At 46.8% G+C, this 21,244-nt stretch overlaps 1 protein-coding gene across 3 annotated transcripts; it reads right to left on the bottom strand.

The window, feature by feature from the left end:
• Positions 1-220: 220 nt before the first annotated feature.
• TENT5D (terminal nucleotidyltransferase 5D) lies at positions 221-15,804 on the bottom strand. 3 transcript variants are annotated; one of them, XM_079319245.1, is made up of 4 exons: positions 15,781-15,804; positions 6,943-7,064; positions 5,736-5,850; positions 221-1,498 (listed from the first exon to the last, which is right to left on the bottom strand). In XM_079319245.1, the coding sequence occupies exon 4, from the start codon at positions 1,481-1,483 to the stop codon at positions 308-310; it is 1,176 nt and encodes a 391-aa protein (XP_079175371.1). In that variant the 5' UTR covers positions 1,484-1,498; positions 5,736-5,850; positions 6,943-7,064; positions 15,781-15,804; the 3' UTR covers positions 221-307. The 3 variants fall into 3 exon arrangements, with proteins under 3 accessions (XP_079175371.1, XP_079175369.1, XP_079175370.1); XM_079319243.1 differs by lacking the exon at positions 15,781-15,804 and adding an exon at positions 13,579-13,828; XM_079319244.1 differs by lacking the exon at positions 15,781-15,804 and adding an exon at positions 13,419-13,507.
• Positions 15,805-21,244: the final 5,440 nt, after the last annotated feature.

Consider the following 21,244-nt stretch of genomic DNA (forward strand, 5'->3'; position numbering starts at 1 on the left):
TAAGAACCCAGAACTTAGTGCACTTCATTTTTATAAAATTAGAATAATTTATAACCTTCTCTTTTCATTGCAGAAAAATACAGCCCAAACACACATCAAGGTATAAACACTTCACGAATGACAGACGCTTCACTTATTTCACCTGCTTAACGGTGACTTAGACATCGATCAACCAAACAACTTTGGCAACTTGCACAAAAATATGTCCTTAACTCAAAAGTGCTGATAAAACTCGCTTTAATGAGGCCTTTATCAAGGAGAGAACTGGAAAGAGAGGAGTGGTGAGTGCTTGGAGGTCGGAGTGTTCCTACACCATCCCGCTCTGTAGCTGTATGTGGAAAGGGTAAGGCTGGTAGAACACAGGGGGTTGTCCATGAGCAATGTAGTAGTTGCTGAAGTTTCTGTCACTGATATAGGGAGCAGGCTGATAGTAGCACGTGACATTGGCCGCGTTGGGGATGATGTTTTGCTCCCCCAGCACTTTCAGAGCCAGGATTGTGATCATGTTGAGGGTCTGCCTTCGCTCGTGCCCCATGAGGCACACGGTGCTCTTGTTCACCACCCCGCGCAGCGTCATCAGGTAGTCGTACTTGCTCTTCTCCTCCCCGATGAAGTGGTTGCGCAGGTAGGACTCGATTTTCCTCTGCTGCTCGGCAACGTCGGGAAAATCAATGAAGAACCTGGAGCACATGTAGCGTTCCAGAGATTTAATTTCAGCCTCGTCCGCCGGCTTAAAGTCGCGCACCAGGAGGTTGCTGTACTTGAGCAAGCCGCCGCCCCGGATCTCCTCGGGGTTGCGCGTGGAGATCAGCTTGTAGCGCAGGTGCTCCATGGCCTGGCTGAAATCCCCGAACATGCTCTCGGCGATGACGGGGGGGTGACACTCCTGCACCAGGGACACCTGCGGGGCCGTGTACACGGCCAGGATGGAGTCCAGGATGATCTGGAAGGAGTCCACGCTGAACTCGAACTGCCGCCGCAGCGAGCTGACGAACTTCAGCTCCACGTTCTTGCCGCTGTTGTTGGACAGCGAGATGAGGCTCCAGCGGTCGTGGTCGGTGGAGACTTTGACCATCTTCTGCACGTAGGCGTCTTTCATGGTCTGAGCCGTGATTTTTTGCTTGTTGACACATTTTGGCAAGAAGTCCAACAGGCAGTTGAGAACCGCTTCCTTAACGACCTGGAACTCGAACTCGCTGGGTAGCTCCACTCCAAAAATGATGTCCAGGTCCTTGTAACTGGTGCCATTGTGCTTCACCAGGATGTGACTGGCAGTGGAACCGTTCAGGCGGATGTCCCTGACGTGGATCTGCTTCTCAATCAGCTGCTCCTTCACCATGTGGATTATATCCTTCGGCTTTACCTCCAGGGTTGGAAAATTTCCTCTCCCATGAATAGGTATTGCCTCAGTTAAAACCTGATCCAGGATTTTAATCTGATCCCACGTGAGATAACTGAATCTGTGATCCAAGTCCTCGGTCATTGTGATATCAGTTGGCTAAAAGGGGATTTAGAGACAAATGTTAGAACTTCCTGGAATAATAGAGAGGACATTTCACTTGGTTGTACCAAACTTCCTCCCCCGGTGTAGTGACAGAGCTGTTCATTTTAGAGACACAACCCCAGTTAAGGGTCTGAGTCAACCACTGCACTTGTGGCAGGATTTTAATTGAATTTTAATGCACTTAGGTTTTAATCCTGCTGAGAAGCCATCACGTTATAGTACAACCCATGACTCAAAGTAAATGTAGAAAAATATAGGCCCAATTTAACAACTACTCAAAGGTTAATAACACAAAATACTTCTAATGGAACTCCAAACAAATTTCACCATGAAGAGCTAAAATGAGCAAAATGAACAAATTTGTTCTTTCTGTCCTGCCTAGACATTTCCCTTTGACCTTCAGTGACTTGAATACTTAAAAGTCCTTAAAGACCAGGAAGTTTTTTGTGAAAACCAGGAATGTTGCAACCTGCTCCCTGTTTATCCAGCCATATGCCCTGGATGAACTTTGGTCTCTGTGGATCATCTAAACATATGCATCCTTTAATGTCACTTGTGGTTTAAGGACTGGATGATTGTCAAGCTGTTTCCATGATGTTTCTGAGGAAAATGCTTCCCTTCTAAGCCATAAACCATGTTTTATATTAATGCATCAATGCTGCAAGTTGTGATTTGCAGCTCTGGTGAGAAAACCTCTTCCAGCCTTGTGGAAAAAGGAGCTCAAGAAAGCCTGTAAAGAAGCACCTACATAGTACATGGGGTATAGCTCAGCTTTGGGAATTTCTCAGTTTAAAATGATATCTGGACTTCATTTAGCAAGGAGATGAGACACTCAGGTGGGATCTAAAGAGGCTCAGTGAGGCACCAGCTGGGTGGAAGAAGAGCCTTTGGGAATCTGCCAGCACCCAGAACCTTCTTCCCAAACACCCCCGAGTGTTTCTGCAGCCAGATGGCTCAAACATATTCTTTCAGCCAAAGCTCAAGAATAAAAATAAAGTAAAATCATACTAAGTAACAACACTACTGAAAAGTCCCCACTGTTGTTTCTTAACCAATGGTGACTCCATATGTACGTTGTCATACATTCCCCTTCCCTCGCCTTCAGATTCTATATTCTGAAATATTTTAGTAATTCCAAGCAACTTGTGAGCTGTCAAATGGCTTGGGAATATGGCAGAGTTTTATTTCACATATTTCTGCTGGAATTTCAGCTGCCATTAAGCTGATCAGGAGCATATGCAATTCCAAGCACCTTCCTGGCCTCGTGACAAAGAATGGGACTAGCCAGATGTTTGAAGTTGAAGGAATGTTTTAAAAGTTGAGTGGAGCAGGACTGAAGTTGGGAATTGACAGCATGAAAGTCTTGGAATTATTCCCATAGATCTGGCACAACCACATAGCTCCATGGACACAGTGTATAATTCCACACATAATTCCACACACAGGTGTGTTTCCAGGTGTATTCAGAAATATCCACGTTTTTCCTGCAGGCATTAAGAGGACACAACATTTGAACTGAAAAGGAGAGAAACTGCCCTCCTCAGCACTGCTAATTTTACATGTTAATGATCTCACCACTAAATATTCATGAGAATTCCATGTTTATTCCTTTAAAACTACAGCAATGCATCCTTCAGAGCCTTTATGACACATCTATCCTAAAATCCAGCTTTTTCAGAGAGCTGCTGCCAATTCTGGAAGTGGGACAACCTTGGGTGGAGGCAGGTTGGAAGGACAAGTTTTGTTCAAATGTTTTTGCTGCCATTCTGTCACCTGAGTCATTCTTAGAATCACAGAATTAAGGTTAGAAAAGACTTCCAAGATCATCAAGTCCAGTTTTGTCTATGTCAGATTGTGGTGAAATTATCAGCCCAAGTGATCCCCTAGCAAACTTAAAATGGTCAGAATTGTTGTCTAAACAGTAGTTTTTTTATTATGGCATTTGTTTGATATTGCAAAACTTTGACCTTTCTGAGGCTGATGCTGTGATGTGAAAAAAAAAAAAAAAAAAAAGGGGAGTAGAGAAGGGAATGTTGAAATTCAATCCCCTTTTAGCAGAGGGACCCTCTTCAAACACTTGGAAAGTCAGAAGATGGAAGTATCACTAAATAACACTAGAAATCCTTCCTTTATTGCTACATGTTTTTAGGTATTTCAGATTTATTGCAATATACTGAGGTTTGAAACTGAAAGGAGAAGGTAATGGCAGTAAATCTCTCTTTTGTGTTGAAGAAGTGTCCCTCAAAATGTCATTTCTCTGAAGTGATTCCTGGAGAATCTAGGGAAGCTTTGGGAGTTCAGTCTCACCTTTAATGTTTTATGATAAATATTAAAGAATTCTGTGCTTCAGAACTCCTTCAACTCTGATAAGTGAGCAAAATGTACTAGGAAAATACCCCAGGAATTCAGTTTTTAAAAATATAATCAATTTACAGTTAAGCCTAAACAAATATTAGTAGACATATTTTTTATTATTTACTAATTTGCTACCAGTTTGCAACCCAATGCTTTAACCCTGCACTCTCCTAGCAGGATTTTATCTTGTTTTTTTCTTCAATCTTGCCTGGCAACAAAAACAATTTCCAGGCACTTTTATAGTCATTAGTAACCTGATTTCCCAAAGCAGGGGCAAATTTATTTACTGAGGTGCTCAGGTTAATGCCAGGAGTTATTATTAATGCAATTAACCTCAGTTACAATACATCAGCAGCAACACTGAGGCTCTAATTAGTCAAAGTGTTTTGTAAAACAAGAGATCCTGGGATGAAAGGAAGGAAGGAAACTCCCTGCACGTGGATGAAGCTTTCCACACTTCATCAATATTTTAATTTACTGAGATTCTCTCCTAGTGATGTTTCTGAAGTTTTTTTTTGTTTATGGATTTAAAATGTTACCATAAACTGCAATAGACCCAGAATCCCATCTGAATTAAGATCTCTGCCCCAAAACAGGATGAGGAAAAGCAGTTTTCAGGATGAATTCTTTTATATACACCTGCTAGAGAAGCACAGAATAAGATGGATCAGACCCAGACAAGTTTTTTGATAAATCATCCTTATTATAAGGTTAGAAAAATATTTCCCTGACTCAACTTCCAGCTTGTCCTTGAGTGGTCACCTTCACCTGATAAAGCAGCCACAATGTGGAAAAATATTTGGATACTGTTGGATCATTAAACATAACACTGTTACATTTTATCATTTATTTTCCATTGAAATTAGAGGCTCTAATTTTCCTTTTGGAGCAAGCAACTCTGAGTTTGGGCTTACAATGATGCTAAAATGTTTCATTAAGCACCTCTTAGCACTCCACTGTGCATGAGCTTCATCAAAAAAAAATCCCAAGCAGATCTGGCTTTACATCTGAATGAAGCAAATCTGCCATGCTAATGACAGCTGTTCATGTTCCCCACAACTTTCATAGAAACAGTCTAGAGAACAGTCTCATCAAATTTAGCTCATATTTTACTGATAAACTGTTTAGATTCTCTTTTTATATATTCCATAATGTTGATTCAGTGTGCTTTCAAAGGGTTTGCCATGTGCTGGCATTTTCAGGCAGGATACAGCTGAAATAGTTTTTGTGCAGCTGTGGCAGCTCCATCCTCTTCCCTTTGCTTCTATCTGCTCCCATGTTTTTCTGTTTACAATGAAGGCTGGGAATACTCAAATGTTCCAATTCTTTTTACTTTGCACTTGAATTTGGTTGTGCAGGGACCTTTCACAGAATTCCAGATTGAGTGAGGTTGGAAAGATCTCCAAGACCATTGAGTCCAAGCTGTGCCTGATCCCCACCTTGTCACCATCCCAGAGCACTGAGTGCCACCTCCAGTCCCTCCTTGGACACCTCCAGGGATGGGGAGTCCTGGGCAGCCCCTTCCAATGCCTGGCCACCCTTTCCATGGAGAAATTCCTGCTGCTGTCCAGCCTGCACCTCCCCTGGAATGGCTTGAGGCTGTTTCCCCTTATCCTGTCCCTTGTCCCCTGGCAGAAGAGGTTAAAAAACAGATGTAGCAAAATATCTTGGAGCTGCTGTGGTGGCCTTGTTTGGGGGATCACTTCAGAAACACCCACATAAACTCTGCCATTCCTCTCATCCCTGCACTGGCTTTCCTGCTCACACATTATATACATCACTAGCAATTTCCATGACCTCCTGCTAAAGCTTTATTTTCATTCAAAGATCCATTTCTCTATTAAGCTGGACATTTGGAAGTATTTTGCTCACTTACTTCAGGACTGCAGCTGGCATAAGCTCCAGAGGCAGGAATGTCAAACGTGGAAGGACTTCCAGTCGTAATTTAAACCCAGATGAGACAAGGAGAAGCAGTAAAGCATCTGGGGAGCCTAAATGGAGACATATTTAAACTGGTTGGACAGTGTTTTCCATGAGTTTTTCCTTCCATTAATGTTAATGCAGGCAGTGGAGGCAGTGTTTATTTATCCTTTTATCAAGAGATAACGCATGAATTGCCATCAGTTTTCAGTCCAGTTACCATCGAGTTTCCCTGGATTAACAAATGATAGCTCAGCTCTTCCCTGGCAGAGGAGGCTGCTAGGTGGGCAAAATGCACTGCAAAGCTGTGGGCTTGGGCTGTGCCATAGAATGGCACCTCAAAAGGGCACAAAAAGGAAACACAAAATGAGATCTGATCCACAAAAATGTGTCCTACTTTTTCCACCCAACCCAAGGAATGTGGATAATGGTTTTAAGGGAAAGAGAGCAGGGTAAAATGGGATATTGGGAAGAAATTCTTTCCTTTTGGGGTGGGGAGGTCCTGGCACAGGGTGCCCAGAGAAGCTGTGGCTGCCCCTGGGTCCCTGGAAGTGTCCAAGGCCAGGTTGGATGGGGTTTGGAGCAGCCTGGGATAGTGGAAAGGATGGAATGGTACAGGATTTAAGGACCCTTCCAACCCAAACCATCCTGGGATTCTGCTTCTACTGGAATGTTCCAGGATATTGGCTTGATGAGCTGGGGGTTCTCAGGAGGCACAAAGTGAGGAGTTTAATTTGGGCACCCAGTGTGAAATCATAATCCATATTCTGTCATGCTGGGTATTTGGGATTTTTTGGATGTCCCATTTTTCCATCATGACTCATGGTAAACTCATTTATAGCCAGATGGGAATCCCCTCACAGGGCAACATTTTCAATTTATTATGACTTGATATCACTTCCTACAACTCAAGGGCCCTTCTCACAGGGCCTCCAGTCCAAACCAACAACACCCTTTAAAAAACACAAGGCCAGCAGTGCCTCAACTGCTCCAAAATCTTCAATAACTTTTAAAAAATATTTGCCATATGGAACATTTGGGGCTGTGGCCATCCCTGGGAGGTTCCTGCTTTAGGAAAAGCTTAGCTGTACTACCAAACACATGCTTATGGACTAAATCCTGAATAATATTCCCAGCAAGGATGCAAAATCCCATGGACTCACCGTGGCAGGACGACTGGAAGCATGTATTCCAGCAGAGTTAATAGGATGAGTCACTGGATCATTTGGCAGAAATATGAATTGTCATCTTGTCTCTGACAGAAACACGAAGCTCCCCGGGAAAGCTGCAGGAAATAAAAGCCAACAAACAATCACATTCATTTGGAGATCAATGGTAACTACCAGTCACCTGCTGGACATAATGAATGATGCATTACAGCCTGGCAGTGCTGCAGGTGTAACAACAGACTTGAAAGTTGGGAATGGTGAGGTGAAAGCAGTGGGAAAAGGGTTTATGAAGACTCTGGGTTTCAGGTCATGCTTAATCCTCTGTGAGGATATTAAAAAAATTGCCATTTTCCCTAGGGGATTTTGAGTGGGAATTTAATATTAATAATAGGCATGCAAATTAGCAGGGATGTAGTAGAATCATATAAAATTTAGAATGAATAAATAACTCAGCAGAATGAAATATTATGCATTGTGTAGTGGCTTTAGATTCTTTCTATCAGAGTGTGCAGCTGACAGGCACAAGGTTCATTTACAGTAAGCCCTGAATCCTGTTGCTGGAATTTCCATGTTCATGAACTGGCTGTGCTGGAAATATTTCTGTAAATATTCACCTGCTATCAAAAAGGCACTCACTGTTATTTTTTTCTCATTTCAAGCATGTTCTGACAGTATTCTCAGGCTTTCCTGCAAAGCTTACAGAACCCACTCAAGTTCCCTGACTGTCCCAAGCAGGGCATGTCCACTCTATGGTTTGAAATTTGCAGGAATTTATTCATTGTTGGGCTGTGTTCCACAATCTCAGCTTTCATGCTCAAATTATAAATAGTTCCTAACAAAGATAATATTTGAAGCATGATTTAAGTGTAAATATCTGCATAATCTGCAGGAAAAGCTGAAATTATAGCTCAAGGAGGTATGGGCTGTGCTATTCCTTTATTAGGAAGGTAATGGATTTTTCCTCCCTGCTACAGCAGACAGATTTTTATCCCTGAAAATGCCATTTCAGTGCTGCCAGAAGCACAGCACTTGTTTTGCTCACCCTGTGAGGACCTGTCTGTTGTGCCAGGGCCTGTCTGCAGCTTTCATTTGCTTTCCAACTCCTGATGGGCCACTAATTAGCTGAATGCATGTTCCTGACCTGCTCCCAAATCCATGCTCACATTGGCAGCTGGAATAAAGGGTTAAGTCTGGCAAGGGCTGAGCTCTGCTCTGAGCCTGGCACTGAGCAGCCAGTTAGGCCTTGATGGCAAAGGAAGAGTTCTGGGCTGCTCAGATAAAGGACTCTCAGCATGTGGAGTCTGGAAAAGTCAGACAAATCAGTCACTTTGCAAAAAAAAAAGAAAAAAATATACAAACTTCTTTTGAACACTGAAATATTGTAATTTCTTTCTGTGCAAGGATGGAAGGTTTAATGGATATATGATATCCATTAATGGATATATCACTGTGATAGAACAGATTAAGACTGAAGCAGAGTTTATGGCTTCCCCTGGTGATATTCAGGGGAAGAAGAGAGGGACCTTTATAGCTTTTTTTTTTTTTTTTTTTTTTTTTTTTAGAAGAAGAAGAAGCATTATTATATAATATGTTCATAGAAGCAGCAGCTGAGATTGATGAGCTGCTTTGCCTACTGGGACATTATTCCCAACAGCTGCCTTTCACTGGCTCAGTCACCACAGGAAAAAGCATCATTTCCTCACTCTACACTCAGGGTTCCCAGGATTTTTTTCAGCTGAAGGAAAAACAAAAATAAAAATGATGATGTCAACAATTACCCTGTATTTTAAAGAGAGTATTTCCCTGTTCCTGAATTCAGGATGTCAATTGTGGCAACATGAGCCAACAAACCCATTCCCAAACCTTTTCCCCCCGATGTCTCTGTGCCTGAGGAGATCCAACAGGATCTGGGAGATGATTTGGGCTCTGTGCCCTGGATTTCCCTCTGTGCCACAGTTTCCCAGCTGCTCATTCTTTTGAGGTCCCAGCCTGAGGAATAATGACTCTCAAGCCTTCCAGGTGGACCTCAAGTATGTGGAGGATGTGGAGATTGCTCAGATACCTGATGAGCTCTCCCAGGGCCCTGAGCTGGTAGGAACAAGAGCCAAAGGTCCCAGAGATTCCTTCCTCCCTGTCTGTGCTGCAGCTTCCCCTGACTGCTCTGCTCAGCTCCTCAGACTAATCCCAAAATCTATTTACTCACTCGAGATCCCAGTGACTCAATCCACAGCTCACTTATCAAAAACTCTCATTATTATGACTAAACTGCAGCAAAAGCAGGCAAGGTAAAAACTGAAACAATCCTTCTTTTCCATCTATTAACTATCTTCATAATCACCTCTCCTCTTCAAATGCCAGAGGAAGGGGGATGAGTGATGCCATGTGCCACTGCAGCCCCAAAGCTGGGCTGCTTTCAGGGCTAAAAGGGCATCACAAAGTCAAGGCTCTCCTCAGGAACTCTCCAGAACCATCCTCTCCTCAGCTACACCACAGGACAACCATCAGATATCCCCAAGAACTGCTGTGCTCACTAAACCACGAGAGGATCCTCCAGGATCACATTTCTGTTTTGAGAGGGCTCCAGCACAACCACATCCACTGAATGGATTTCTCTTTTTTGCCTGATTACACTCCAGAACCCCTTGCTGGAGCTGCATTCAGCTCCTTCAGTCAATGCAGTGTGGGGGTTTCCCCCTAAATCAGGGCTGAGCCATTGGGGTACCAAGGTTGGGTTTTGATGGTTCATCCAGAGTGGATTTGGAGTTTTGTTGGGAAGAGACCAAAAGATGAAAGAAATGCACCCTGAAGGCATCTCTGTATCAGCCCTGCTCCACCCTGCACAGGTTAGAAAAGTGTTTCTGTTGAGCAATTATTCTATTCCACTCCAGGAGTATTTTCATCCCATGGCAGAGGTTGTGAGCTCCAGGCCCAAGCTCCAGATTGATTTGTGAAGCAGTTTAGAATCCCTCCAAATTAAGGATCTTCCTGATTGCTACAGCAAGGGGGGAGTTTAAACTGAATTGGGAAAACTTCTGTATCCTGGAGCAGGCTGGGCTGGCACCTCCATGGGACTGTGTCTCACAGGTTACTCAAAAATTACTGTATCTTCCACTATTTAATTATGTTGCTATTTGTGTTTACAATGTTCATATAGAATTCAGATTTTTTATGAATTAATTTCCATACTTGTATTAGAAAGTTGCTCTCTGAATACAAAACACAGCCAGGGGATTTCTTTTTAATGCCATTTTCCCAATTTTACGAGTTGCACTGTTAAAGTGGGGAAAAATAAATGAATTATTCATTACCTTCAAAGTATTTGCTGCACAGAGTTTATGTTTAATTTTAAACCAGTAACAGCCAAGATTCCCACAGAAAATAGTTTTTTGCTAAGTGAAATGTTTTTTAGAGTTTACAGCTCTAAAAAAACAGAAAAATCTGCAGAACTCTGGTCAAACTACAAGAGGAAAAAGGATTCTGGCTGCAGCAGCAGAGCAGGGAACTGCTCCTCTTTTGTGGTGAAGGCAGCACAAAATCTCTGTTGACATTATTACTAAAAGGCAGAGAGGAGATAAAGTGATGATTAAAGCCAAGGAAAAGGCCCAGGCCCTGCAGCACAGCTGTGCATTCGTGACTTTTCCATCACTATCAATAATTCATAATGACCATCATGCACCTGACGACACCAAGCTGGGCAGGAAGACTGAGTCAAGCTTTCACCAAATGTGCAAAAACATCCAACCTGACATGGGATGTCAGGGTGACAGGACCTGCTGGATAAGCAAAGCTCCAGCAGAAAGGGTAATGGAGAAGAAAATCAGCTGATGTGGACATAAATCCACATCTGCTGTACCTGTTTGTGGCATTTCATGGAGGAAAACTCTCCTTTTGGTGATACACGGTGAAAGAAACAGTTTTTAGAGCTTCTAAGACAACTTTTTCTAGAAAAGAACTGAAATGATGGTTTACCTGTGAGTAATTCTGCAAGATGAAGGAATCATGCTCAATATTATGCTCAAGTTTTGCAGCTGGGATCTCCCTTGCTGTACCACACTAACTCAGCAGGGCCATAGACAATGGCACATTGCTGATTCCCTGGGGTATCTTACATTCTCTGCTGATGCTTTGAATAATTATTTTTACATGAAGATCGTGGTGGCAAAGGCAAAAAGCCAGACTGCAATTTGCAAAATATTTCTATTTTTTTAATGTCTGAATCCAAATGGCATAAATTCAGAGAATCATGGAATGGTTTGGGTTGGGAGGGACCTTTAATCCCATCCAGTTCCACACCCTGCCATGGGCAGGGACACCTTCCACTAGCCCAGGTTGCTCCAAGCCCTGTCCAACCTGGCCTGGGACACTGCCAGGGGCAGCCACAGCTTCTCTGGCACCTGTGCCAGCACCTCCCCACCCTCACAGGAAACAATTCCTTCCTTATATTGAAGCAAAATCTCCCCATCTTTCAATTTGAAATTATTACTCTCCATCCCACCACTACAGTTCCTGATAAAGGAATTGACTGAATGACAATTCAACTCAGCAGGAATTGCTCTGGTGTACATGGGAGCAGAATTGGTCTGGTCTGTTCATGGCTGAGCATCTGAGTCCTGTAAGACAAACCTTGAATTCACTTCCATCACCCCTCACTCCATGTTACCCATCCTTTGATGGTGAAATTTGACTTGGAATTTGCCTCCAAATCCTCTAACTGCTAGTTGGCTTTCATCTATTAAAACCAGTGTGTTAAACACAGATACATGAGATATATGACATGGAAGACATAACTATGTGTTAAATCCACTAAAAAAAGTCTATCCCCATATGCAGAGACCATCAAGGTACTGAGAACTCAACAAACACAGTCAACAACCTCAGGACAACCCACCAAGGGCTTCTCAACATGAATGAGAAGCAAAGCAGAGCAAAAGGTACCAAGATTTCCCCCCTGCTGTGGCCAAGCCTGAGTGACCCAGCCCAAACCCCTCCTGCAGTCTGATCATCACAGCCCAGAACCAAGAAACCACTCTGGATAAGGAGTGTCTTGAAACATGGATAGAATTAAATTCCTTCAAGTACTGTTAATTAATGAATTAATTTCCACTGCCAGCCTAAATGCTGCTTAATTGACTCTCCAAAATAACTCAGTCTCAATGTGTTCTTTCAAGGAACTTGGTCTACTCCTGCCTCCCAGATTTACGGTCGATTCATAAATTATGGGACTCTACTGTGTCAGCAGTTAGTCCTGAGCTTGAGCAGGAGCTCAAACCCCTGATCTGCAGGGCAGGAATTTAGGGTCAGGCTTTTGCTCACAGGGGTCAACGTGTCTCTCTGTGGTGCCTGAATCATTCCAGAGCACACAATCCTTACACAGCCCTGTGTGTCTGGTGCCTAATGAGGCAACAAAACTAATTTTACTGTAAAGTTATGCCTGGGATGCACAGCTGGGCAGGGTGCAGGCAGCACTGCCCTGAGGTCAAAGGTCTGCAGCACTGCAAATTAAAGGAATTATTAGTGCTCCCTTTGAATTAAGCTGTGGGAATGCCAGAGGGATGACATAAGGAATTGAAGGTATAATGCAGACAGCTATTCTCCCTCCACACATCAAGCCCATATTCCCGAGTCCTGGATGCTGTAGGCACAGCACACGGAGGATGAAAGGGCACAAGGATTGTTTTTAACATTTCTCAATGGGACAGACACATCACATCTGCCTCTGAGGCTTTAGGAGAAGTCAGGAGCACGAAGCGTGGGAGAGTCCCTGCTCCGGAGTCACTGTCATTTATTATTCATCCCTCGGCCTTTAGCGGAGAATTCGGCACATCCCCATTCATTCCCACCTGGCTGCTTTTCCTGGGAGCCGCGAACAGGCTGCTGTTACTCTTAAGGCAGCACACGGAACACAACGTGGGAGCCTGCAGAGCCCACCCTCCTCTTTCCGAGGCAACAATTAATGCTATTACAGATTTGCAGCGGCTCAAAGATGTATCAGAGACGCCTGTGGCACTAGGTAGGGAGCACAGGAGAGCGATTCCTAGCTGGGAAGACACAGAATTCCAGCCCCGAGTTGCTGGAAAGCAGTTTTGCTTTGCACGCAGGCACTTCCGAATAGTTTAGGGCACAGAACCGCAGCTTGCTGTCACTGTCACTTCACTGTCCCCGTCACCTCCAGGCTGTGACCTCCCCCAAAACACCGATGGTCCTTGCAGGATACACAGAAAAGGCCTCCGCTGCCAGGGCTGTCACCGTCTAAGCGGGATGACAGAGCTTCCAACAGCGAGTAAGGGATGCCACGCTCCTACTACCGCTACTACGGATGTGGCGAGGCAGGGCTTGCCCAAATCCAGGGAGCTTTTGGGATTCGTGCAAAGCAGCGCCCGTAGTGAGACGGAGCTCACGTGCAGCCAGACACACACACAGCCGCCCTCTACACAAGTTCACCTCCAAAGTTTCCAAGGAAAACGCCTTACGGAGAGACAAGCCAAAGGCCCGAGCCGAGCCGAGCGCTCCGGGCTTTCTCCAAGTTTTTTAACCGAGCCCAACCGCTCCCGCAACGGCCCCGCCCGGCCCGACCCCGCGGGCACCCGCGACCCGGCGGCGCTGCGGGCTGGGCGCTGCGGGGACACTCACCGAACGTGCGGGGACACCGGGCACCGGGCACCGGGCGGCGGCGGCCGGTCCCTCACCGAGCGGCTGCGGGGACGCGCTCCGTGCGGCTGCGGCGGACACTCGCTCACCGAGCGGGGACACTCGCCCGCCGTGCGGGGACGGTCACCGAGCGGCTGCGGGGCCGCTCCGTGCGGCGTGCGGGAGCTCCCGGTGCAGCCGCCCCGCGCGGTGCCGGGGCCGCCGCTGTCCGCGGCCGCGCTGGTGCTGAAGGGGCCGCCCCGCCCCGCGCCCGCCCCCCGCCCGCCCCCGCGGAGCGCAGCGCGGCCGCCATGGCAACGCCGTGAGGGGGCCGCGCCCGCCGCCGGGCCCGCCGCCGGGAGCCCGGGGCCGAGACCTCCGAGACACCCGCACACCGGGACCCCGGCACAGCCGGGACCCCTGGTACCGCCACCGGGACCCCGGAACCTCCGAGACACCCGCACACCGGGACCCCGGCACAGCCGGGACCCCTGGTACCGCCACCGGGACCCCGGAACCCCCGAGACCCCCGCACACCGGGACCCCGGCACAGCCGGGACCCCTGGTACCGCCACCGGGACCCCGGAACCTCCGAGATACCCGCACACTGGGACCCCCAGCACCGCTGGCACACCCGGGACCCCCAGCACAACCGGGAATCCCCCACCGCCGGTAGCCCCGCACACCCGGGATCCCCGGCACACCTGGTACCCCCAGCACCGCAGGGACCCCCGCATTCCCGGTACCCCCGGTACCGCCACGGGGACCCCTGGTACCCCCGGTACCTCCGGCACCGCCAGGACCCCGGGACCCCCGCACAGCCGGGATTCCCGGCACCACTGGCACACCCGGTATCCCCCCCACTGCTGGGACCGCAGGGACCTCCGCACCCCTGAGACCCCCGGGACCCCCGGCACACCCGGTACCCACGGTACCGCTGGGACTGCAGGGACCCCAGCACGCCCGGTACCTCCAGCATCCCCGGTACCACTGCATCCCCGGTACTCCCGACGCCACTGGCACCCCCGGGATCTCCCGCACACCCGGTACCACCGCACCCCATGTATCCCCGGCACCACTGACTCCCCCAGCACACCCGGTACCCCCGCACAATCGGTATTCCCGGTACCCCCGGCACACCCGGTACCCCCGCACACCCGGTACCCCCGCACAATCGGTATTCCCGGTACCCCCGGTATCCCCGCAGCCCCGGCTCGGAGGATCCGCACACCGGCACCGCCGCCGTGCTCTGCCCCGCGGTGACACCGAGAGGACACGGCCACCGTCGCCTCGGCCACCTTCCTGCCACACACTCCCGGCGGAGGGCGTCAAACCGTGGAAACTTAGAATCAAAGAATGGTAAAATCAGGGAATTGTTTTGGTTGGAAAAGCTCACTAAGGCCACCGAGAGACCTCAGCACTGCCAAGCCCAGGACCCGTGTCCCCAAGTGCCACATCTACACGGCTGCTAAATCCCTCCAAGGATGGGGACTGAGGTCCAGGAGCACTTGGACAGTGCTCTCAGGAGCAGGGTTGGATTGTTGGGATGTCTGTGCAGGGCCAGGAGATGGATTTGATGATCCTGATGGGCCCCTTCCAACCCAGCATAGTCCATGGCTGTGTGATTCCACCACTGCTCTGGGTAGTCCATTGCAATGATTTAAGAACCCCTTCCATGAAGAAATTTTTATTAATATACAGCCTGACCCTCCCCTGGTGCAACATGAGGTCCTGTCAGCCCGTGGAAAGGTCCCATTGACTTGGTGGCAAACATTACTATCCTGATGATCCAGTTCTCATGTCACTAAACACAAGAAAAGTCAGAACTAAACTTGTTTGGTTTCCAGATCCTTCCTGCACAAGTAGTCTGTGGGTTTGACCTCAGTACTTCATAAAATCCTGGGATGGTTTGAGTTGGAAGGGACCTTAAAGAGCATCCTCCTACCCCCTGTCATGGGCAGGGACACCTTCCACCGGCCCAGATTGCTCCAAGCTCCATCCACCCCAGCCTGGGGCACTGCCAGGGCTGGGACAGCCACAGCTGCTCAGACAAGACACATGCACAGGATGGAATTGCCGAGGAAATCTAAGGAAACCAGCGTTTCAGAAGTGCAAACAGAAGGATTAAAATGACTGAGGGGAAATCAGCGATGTGAGCAGCAGGACCTGCAGTTTGGCCACTCAGCCTCCCAAATTCTGCCTCACCTGCAGCTCTGCCCTTCCTGGAGTAGAAAAGTGTTTGGCTTCTTTGTGATCCTCAGCTCTGGAACCAGGATCTTCTCCAACGTGGCTCTGCTCGCAGATGGCCCCACTGTAAACATTCCATATGCTCCTTCCTGTGCAAGGCATGATGTCACAGACTCACTTCTGGCTCTAAACACTCAATTTTAAAACCAGGCTTTCCCTAAAATTTATTATCTTTGATCAATTGCTTCACAGGATGGATGGGATAAAACCTGGCATGGGGTGAGGTTATGGCATTTGTGCCATTTTTTGGTAATTTCCATTGCACTGAATACCTTTGCTGCTGTACAATGTTTAAGTTTGCTTGACACAGACCTAAAATGGGAGATAATTTACTTAACTGTTCTGAGAAAATATGCCAAATGGGTAAGCCATGATTAGTTCTGAAAAAAGTGCAGATTTAGTACAACAGTGACTCATAACAATGAGCAAAAAAAAAGGTCATGAAAGTATTTTAAACTGCATTTTATTATAGGAAAATATAAAATCACCTTAAATAGCTGAGACTGTACTTGACCTTCCAGCACCCAGGTACTCCTAGGCTGCCTCTTGGGTATTACACCAAAGCAGGATTTTAACCTTTTCTCCTAAAAGAATCCACAGCAAGGAAATATGACCCTTGTTGAACATAAAATTCCCCAGACCAGCTGTTATTCTTTAGGACCCTTAAAAACATCTTTCCTCCTGGGAAGAGTTTTATGATGGAATAATTGCAGCAGTTACAAAGCACTTCACAATTAAAGAATCCCATTCCTGAGACAACTTCATTTTATGTCCTAAAGTTAGTTTATAGTATTTTATATTCCCAGCTCTGAAAAACATTTATATTTAAATAACTTTATATATTATACTAGCTTATTATTTCTTTTCTTTGCTTATTATTATGATATTCATTTATATTCCTAGTTCACAAATTAGGGAAAAGAGGTGAGGAAACATTTGAAAATCTCATTAATTCCAGACACAAACCAATTCTCAGCCCCAAAAAATCTCTTTTCCAGTTGTCTGGTCCTGGGCCACCAGAGCCAAGCTGGAGGGAGCCCAGAAGCCCTGGACAGGCAACATTGCTGGAGAGAGGAACAGGATGGGAGCTGCACACTCAGCTTGTGCCAGGATGAAGCCCATAGCTTGCACAGCCATTGTATGTAGCTAGTGAGTGATTAATTGGGTGAATTAATTAGTTAATGGTCCTCCTGCACTTAGGAAAAGATACGTCTTTCTTTTTTTCTCACTTTTTATCATTAGGAAGCTGCAGCACCACAGCACAATTGGGCAAGGGAGTAGTGTTCAGTACTCTGAGAAAAGCTCATGTTCAGTGGGTGATGAACCCAATTTAATGTCAGGCAGGGAGAGCTGGAATCTCATGGAATTGTACCTTTACCTCTTTGCACATTTTCAGGGAGGCAGATGTAAGAAATGTGCCATGGTGATGTCACCAGGCTGCTGGGGCTGGCCACAGGCAGGCAGGTCAGGATTGCCACCACAGGGCTGGCAGCACCCCACTCTCCAAGGGGAAAGTGGCAGGAGACTGGGTGAAGGACAAGGACACCCCAGGGCCACTGAGGTTGTTGGGACTCCTGGTCCAGTAAAGCCAGGATTTCACCCAGCTCCTTCTGCTTGGTCTGAAAATGAGGAATTTAAAGGCCACCCCTGAGGCCAGGTGCTCATGTACAGGAAACCCTCCCTAAACCTGGACTCCTGCTGCACCTCCTGCTTTGGACCTAATTCCAGAAAGCACTTAATACATCCATAAATACATTTCTCACCAGCAAAGCTCTTGAGAAAACATCTTGTTTAAAGATTTGCTTATCTCTAATTCCTTGATGAAGAAGTAAGGTATTACTCCAAAGGAGTAAAAAGGGATAATCAAGCTGTAAATCCTCACAGTTTCTATCATTTATAACCAGAGCTTAGTCATCTTTTGACCAGTGACGCACAGCACTGATTTCTTGCTGAATAAAATTGTAGAAGCACAGCCAGTTTTTCACAGAGCTTGGAACTGTGCCCTTTGTGAGGTTTTATGAATGCAGAGCTCAAGGTCCATAGTATGCCATGGATAACCTAATGCAAGGTCATGTTTTGCTGGAATAACTGTGCCTCAATTCTCCACAGCAACGATGGGGTCCAGCCCTACCTGGAGATTTTATCAAATTTCACAGGGATTTGGCTGTGCAGAACAAGTTCAAACTGGGAGGGCAATAAAGGCAGTTGTAAAACGTTGAAGATTGGAACTGTAAAGGTCAGAGGCTGATCTGCACTCCCCCAGCTCTCATGTGTATTTAGATCTGAGATACCTTGTGCATTTAGCTCAGCACTCTGCAGTTCAGCAAGGTGGAAGGAAACCATCTTTACCTTTGGAAAATTCCATCACAGGGCTATGTTTTCCTTCTAAAACTCCAGAATTTCATGTCATGAATGATGTATATTCTGTCTCAAAGGAAATTACCTCAGGAAAACATTCCCCATAGCCTTGACTTTAGGCAGATGCTGCTGGACCAGCATGGGGTGGGTGAAAGTGCATTTCCCAGGTGAACTGGACATTCTGCACACACACACACACAAAGAGAACAGAACCATGAGAAATTTTCCTTTCCAGCCTGCCAGAGTGAAGCCAGATTGCACACAGGACTCTCAGAGCACTGTAAACTCTTTCCTCACATCCCCAAGCACCTTGCATTGAGCACTCAAAGGAACTTATATTCAATTTAGAAGCCACTGAGTGGAAATACTGAGAGCTCCTTGCTGTGCAAATTTATCTTAAGAAGGTCTAAGAAGTCCATTGAGGTCAGGGATTTTATAGCTCCTGCTCCCTTTTATGGAGTTTTACTTTTAAATGTGAAGCAACTTGTTAAGTTTTTGTATTGCCTAAAACCAGAAGTGGAGAATATTTTGATTCAGCCAAAGAAGCTCTCTGAAGGCCATCAATGCACAGAATGAAAATTAATCAAAACAATCAACCCCCTGAGATTAGTCAGAATGAGCTCTTTTCCTGTACTGGTCTGTATGAAATAATTCCTTGACCTTTGACCAGGGAGGAAAAAAAAAAAAAAAAAAAGTTTAAAAGCACAAAATAAGCTATAAAAATGACCATTAAAAATTTCCTCAGGAAATCTATTTAAATGCTGATGTCATTTTCTCCAGTCACCACTTCAATTTTACTCTGTGTTAAACCAGAAATGCACCATCAGAGTCACAAGGAGGGGAAGGCAACAGCAGGAACATGGGAGATATATCCAAGGGGGAATGCACATGCAAGGGCTGCCAGGAGGACCCTGCTCCAAGGTGAAGAAGGAATCTGAGGAAAGAGATGTCTCCCTACTCTGGAATCTGAGGTGGATCCTGGGACATGAAGCACAGAGTGGTTTGGGTTGGGAGGAACTTTGAAGATCTCGTTCCAACCCCTCTGCCATGGGCACTCAGCAAGTCTTGCTCCAGATATCCAGGTTTGGAGAAGCTCATGGAAGTATGGAATTTAAACAGGGGTTTAACCCAGCAGGTGAGAGGCTGCAGAAAATCCACTCAGGATCATGAGTCTATAATGGAGTGAAGAAGAGAGCTCTAAATCAAAGCATGGAGTGGTGAGTGTTGGTTTGTTGGAAAGCCAAGGGAAACAGGAGAAGGTGTGGCCTCATAAATTGAGTTACTCTTCCAAAAATACACTGCAGGAACATGAGATGCTACTGGGAACACACACAGTGCAGCACAGTGTTCAGCAAAGCATGGTAACCTAATTTCCGTGTTACATGAAAGAAGAAAACCCTGACTCATATTTTATGAAAATTGCAATGGTGAATCAGCAAATTACTTCTGTTTATCTCCTCCAACGTCAGCACGCTGAAGTCTGGAGCAATCTGAACTAATCCCAGGGCACTTTTAAATAGAATATATTCAGGCCAGCTGAAGCTGGGCTAAATGGGAACAAGCAGGAATTCGTCATCAATGGACAGCTGGGAAGCTCAGAAAATGCTATTTCCTGCCTGTCCAGTCACAAGGAAAGACAAGCTGTGTGTGCCCTTCACCTCTGGCTCCTGTATCAGATCTCAAATAAAAAATATTTACACTTCAGAAATGTGTGGCCGTTACAATAAGATATCCCTGGATGGCAAATGCTGGTGGCTTTGTATATGTGCCTGTTTACACATATCCCTGTGGTGGTAGGAAGAAAATAAAACTGCACAGAAATCTATAACCTGATCTGGTTTGTTTAGCTGCTAATCCAATCTTCTCTCCTAGTAGAGCTCCAATAATTTGATTGTGCTGTGTAGGGCACTCTGGAGCACCTGAGGGATGAGAATGAAATACTGTAGATGAGCAGAGAAACTGCTGAAATGCCTTCCTGCATCAGTGCTCCGAGTACGTCATGAGACTGCTGCTGCTCAGCCTCAGACCCAGGTGAGGACACAAATCCATGGAGCATTCCATAGGTGTTTGCCAGGCATTGGAGTGGGGATGGTGGCAGAGTCCCCATCCCGGAGGTGCTCAAGGAATGACTGGAGCTGGCACTCAGTGCTCTGGGCTGGTGACAAGGTGAGGATTGATCACAGGCTGGACTCGATGACCTTGGATGTCTTTTCCTGTTTAAATGATCCTGTGATTCTGTGATCTCCTGCTCCAGGGGTTTTCCAGCCATTCCAAGCCAGTGAGGGGAGCACAGGGAGCACAGCAGTGTCCCTGTGTCCCCATGTCCCTCCTTTGGGGCTGTTCCCACAGCCAGGACTGTGCCACTGCCTGGACCAGGCACGTCGGCTCCCACTGGAAGCAGCAGTGTCCCCAGTGGGGTCACACCTGGCTGTACACCTTCCTGTAGGTTTGTGGCACCCATTGGTGCTGTAACAGCATTAACTGCCTGTAAATTCCCATTATCCCCCTCTCCCACTCATCAGGAAGTTGTAACTGTGATGAGTCTCCCCTCATTCTCCCCTTGTCCAGCTGTACACACCAAGGGATCTCAGCCACTCCTCAAGACCCTCCACCATTCTTTGCCTCCTCTGGATGATCTTTAATAGTTTAATGTCTTTCTTATTTGTGGTGCCCAAAATCTACCCCAGGACTGGAGGTGAGGCCACCTCAGGGCAGAGCAGAGCAGGACAATCCCCTCCCTTGCTTTGTGTCCCCTTGGCCAGCGATGTCCCTTCTGTCAGGGCGCTGCTGACTCAGATCCAGTTCCCATCGATCCGCAGGATAAAGAGCCGGGATGTTCCATCCCGTCCAGCGGGTCAGGGGCTGGAGCAGCCCGTGTCCCATTGGGACAGAGACTGGGAGCAGCCCCCGTGTCCCATTAGGACAGAGACTGGAGCAGCCCGTGTCCCATTGGGACAGAGACTGGAGCAGCCCGTGTCCCAGCGGGACAGAGGCTCTGGTGGCACTGGTGTCCCAGTGGCTGCTCCGTGCCGGAGCCCCAGGGCCGGAGCTGCAGCTGGGACTG

Source organism: Erithacus rubecula (genome assembly GCF_903797595.1).
Source record: "Erithacus rubecula genome assembly, chromosome: 15".
Classification (NCBI taxonomy): domain Eukaryota; kingdom Metazoa; phylum Chordata; class Aves; order Passeriformes; family Muscicapidae; genus Erithacus; species Erithacus rubecula.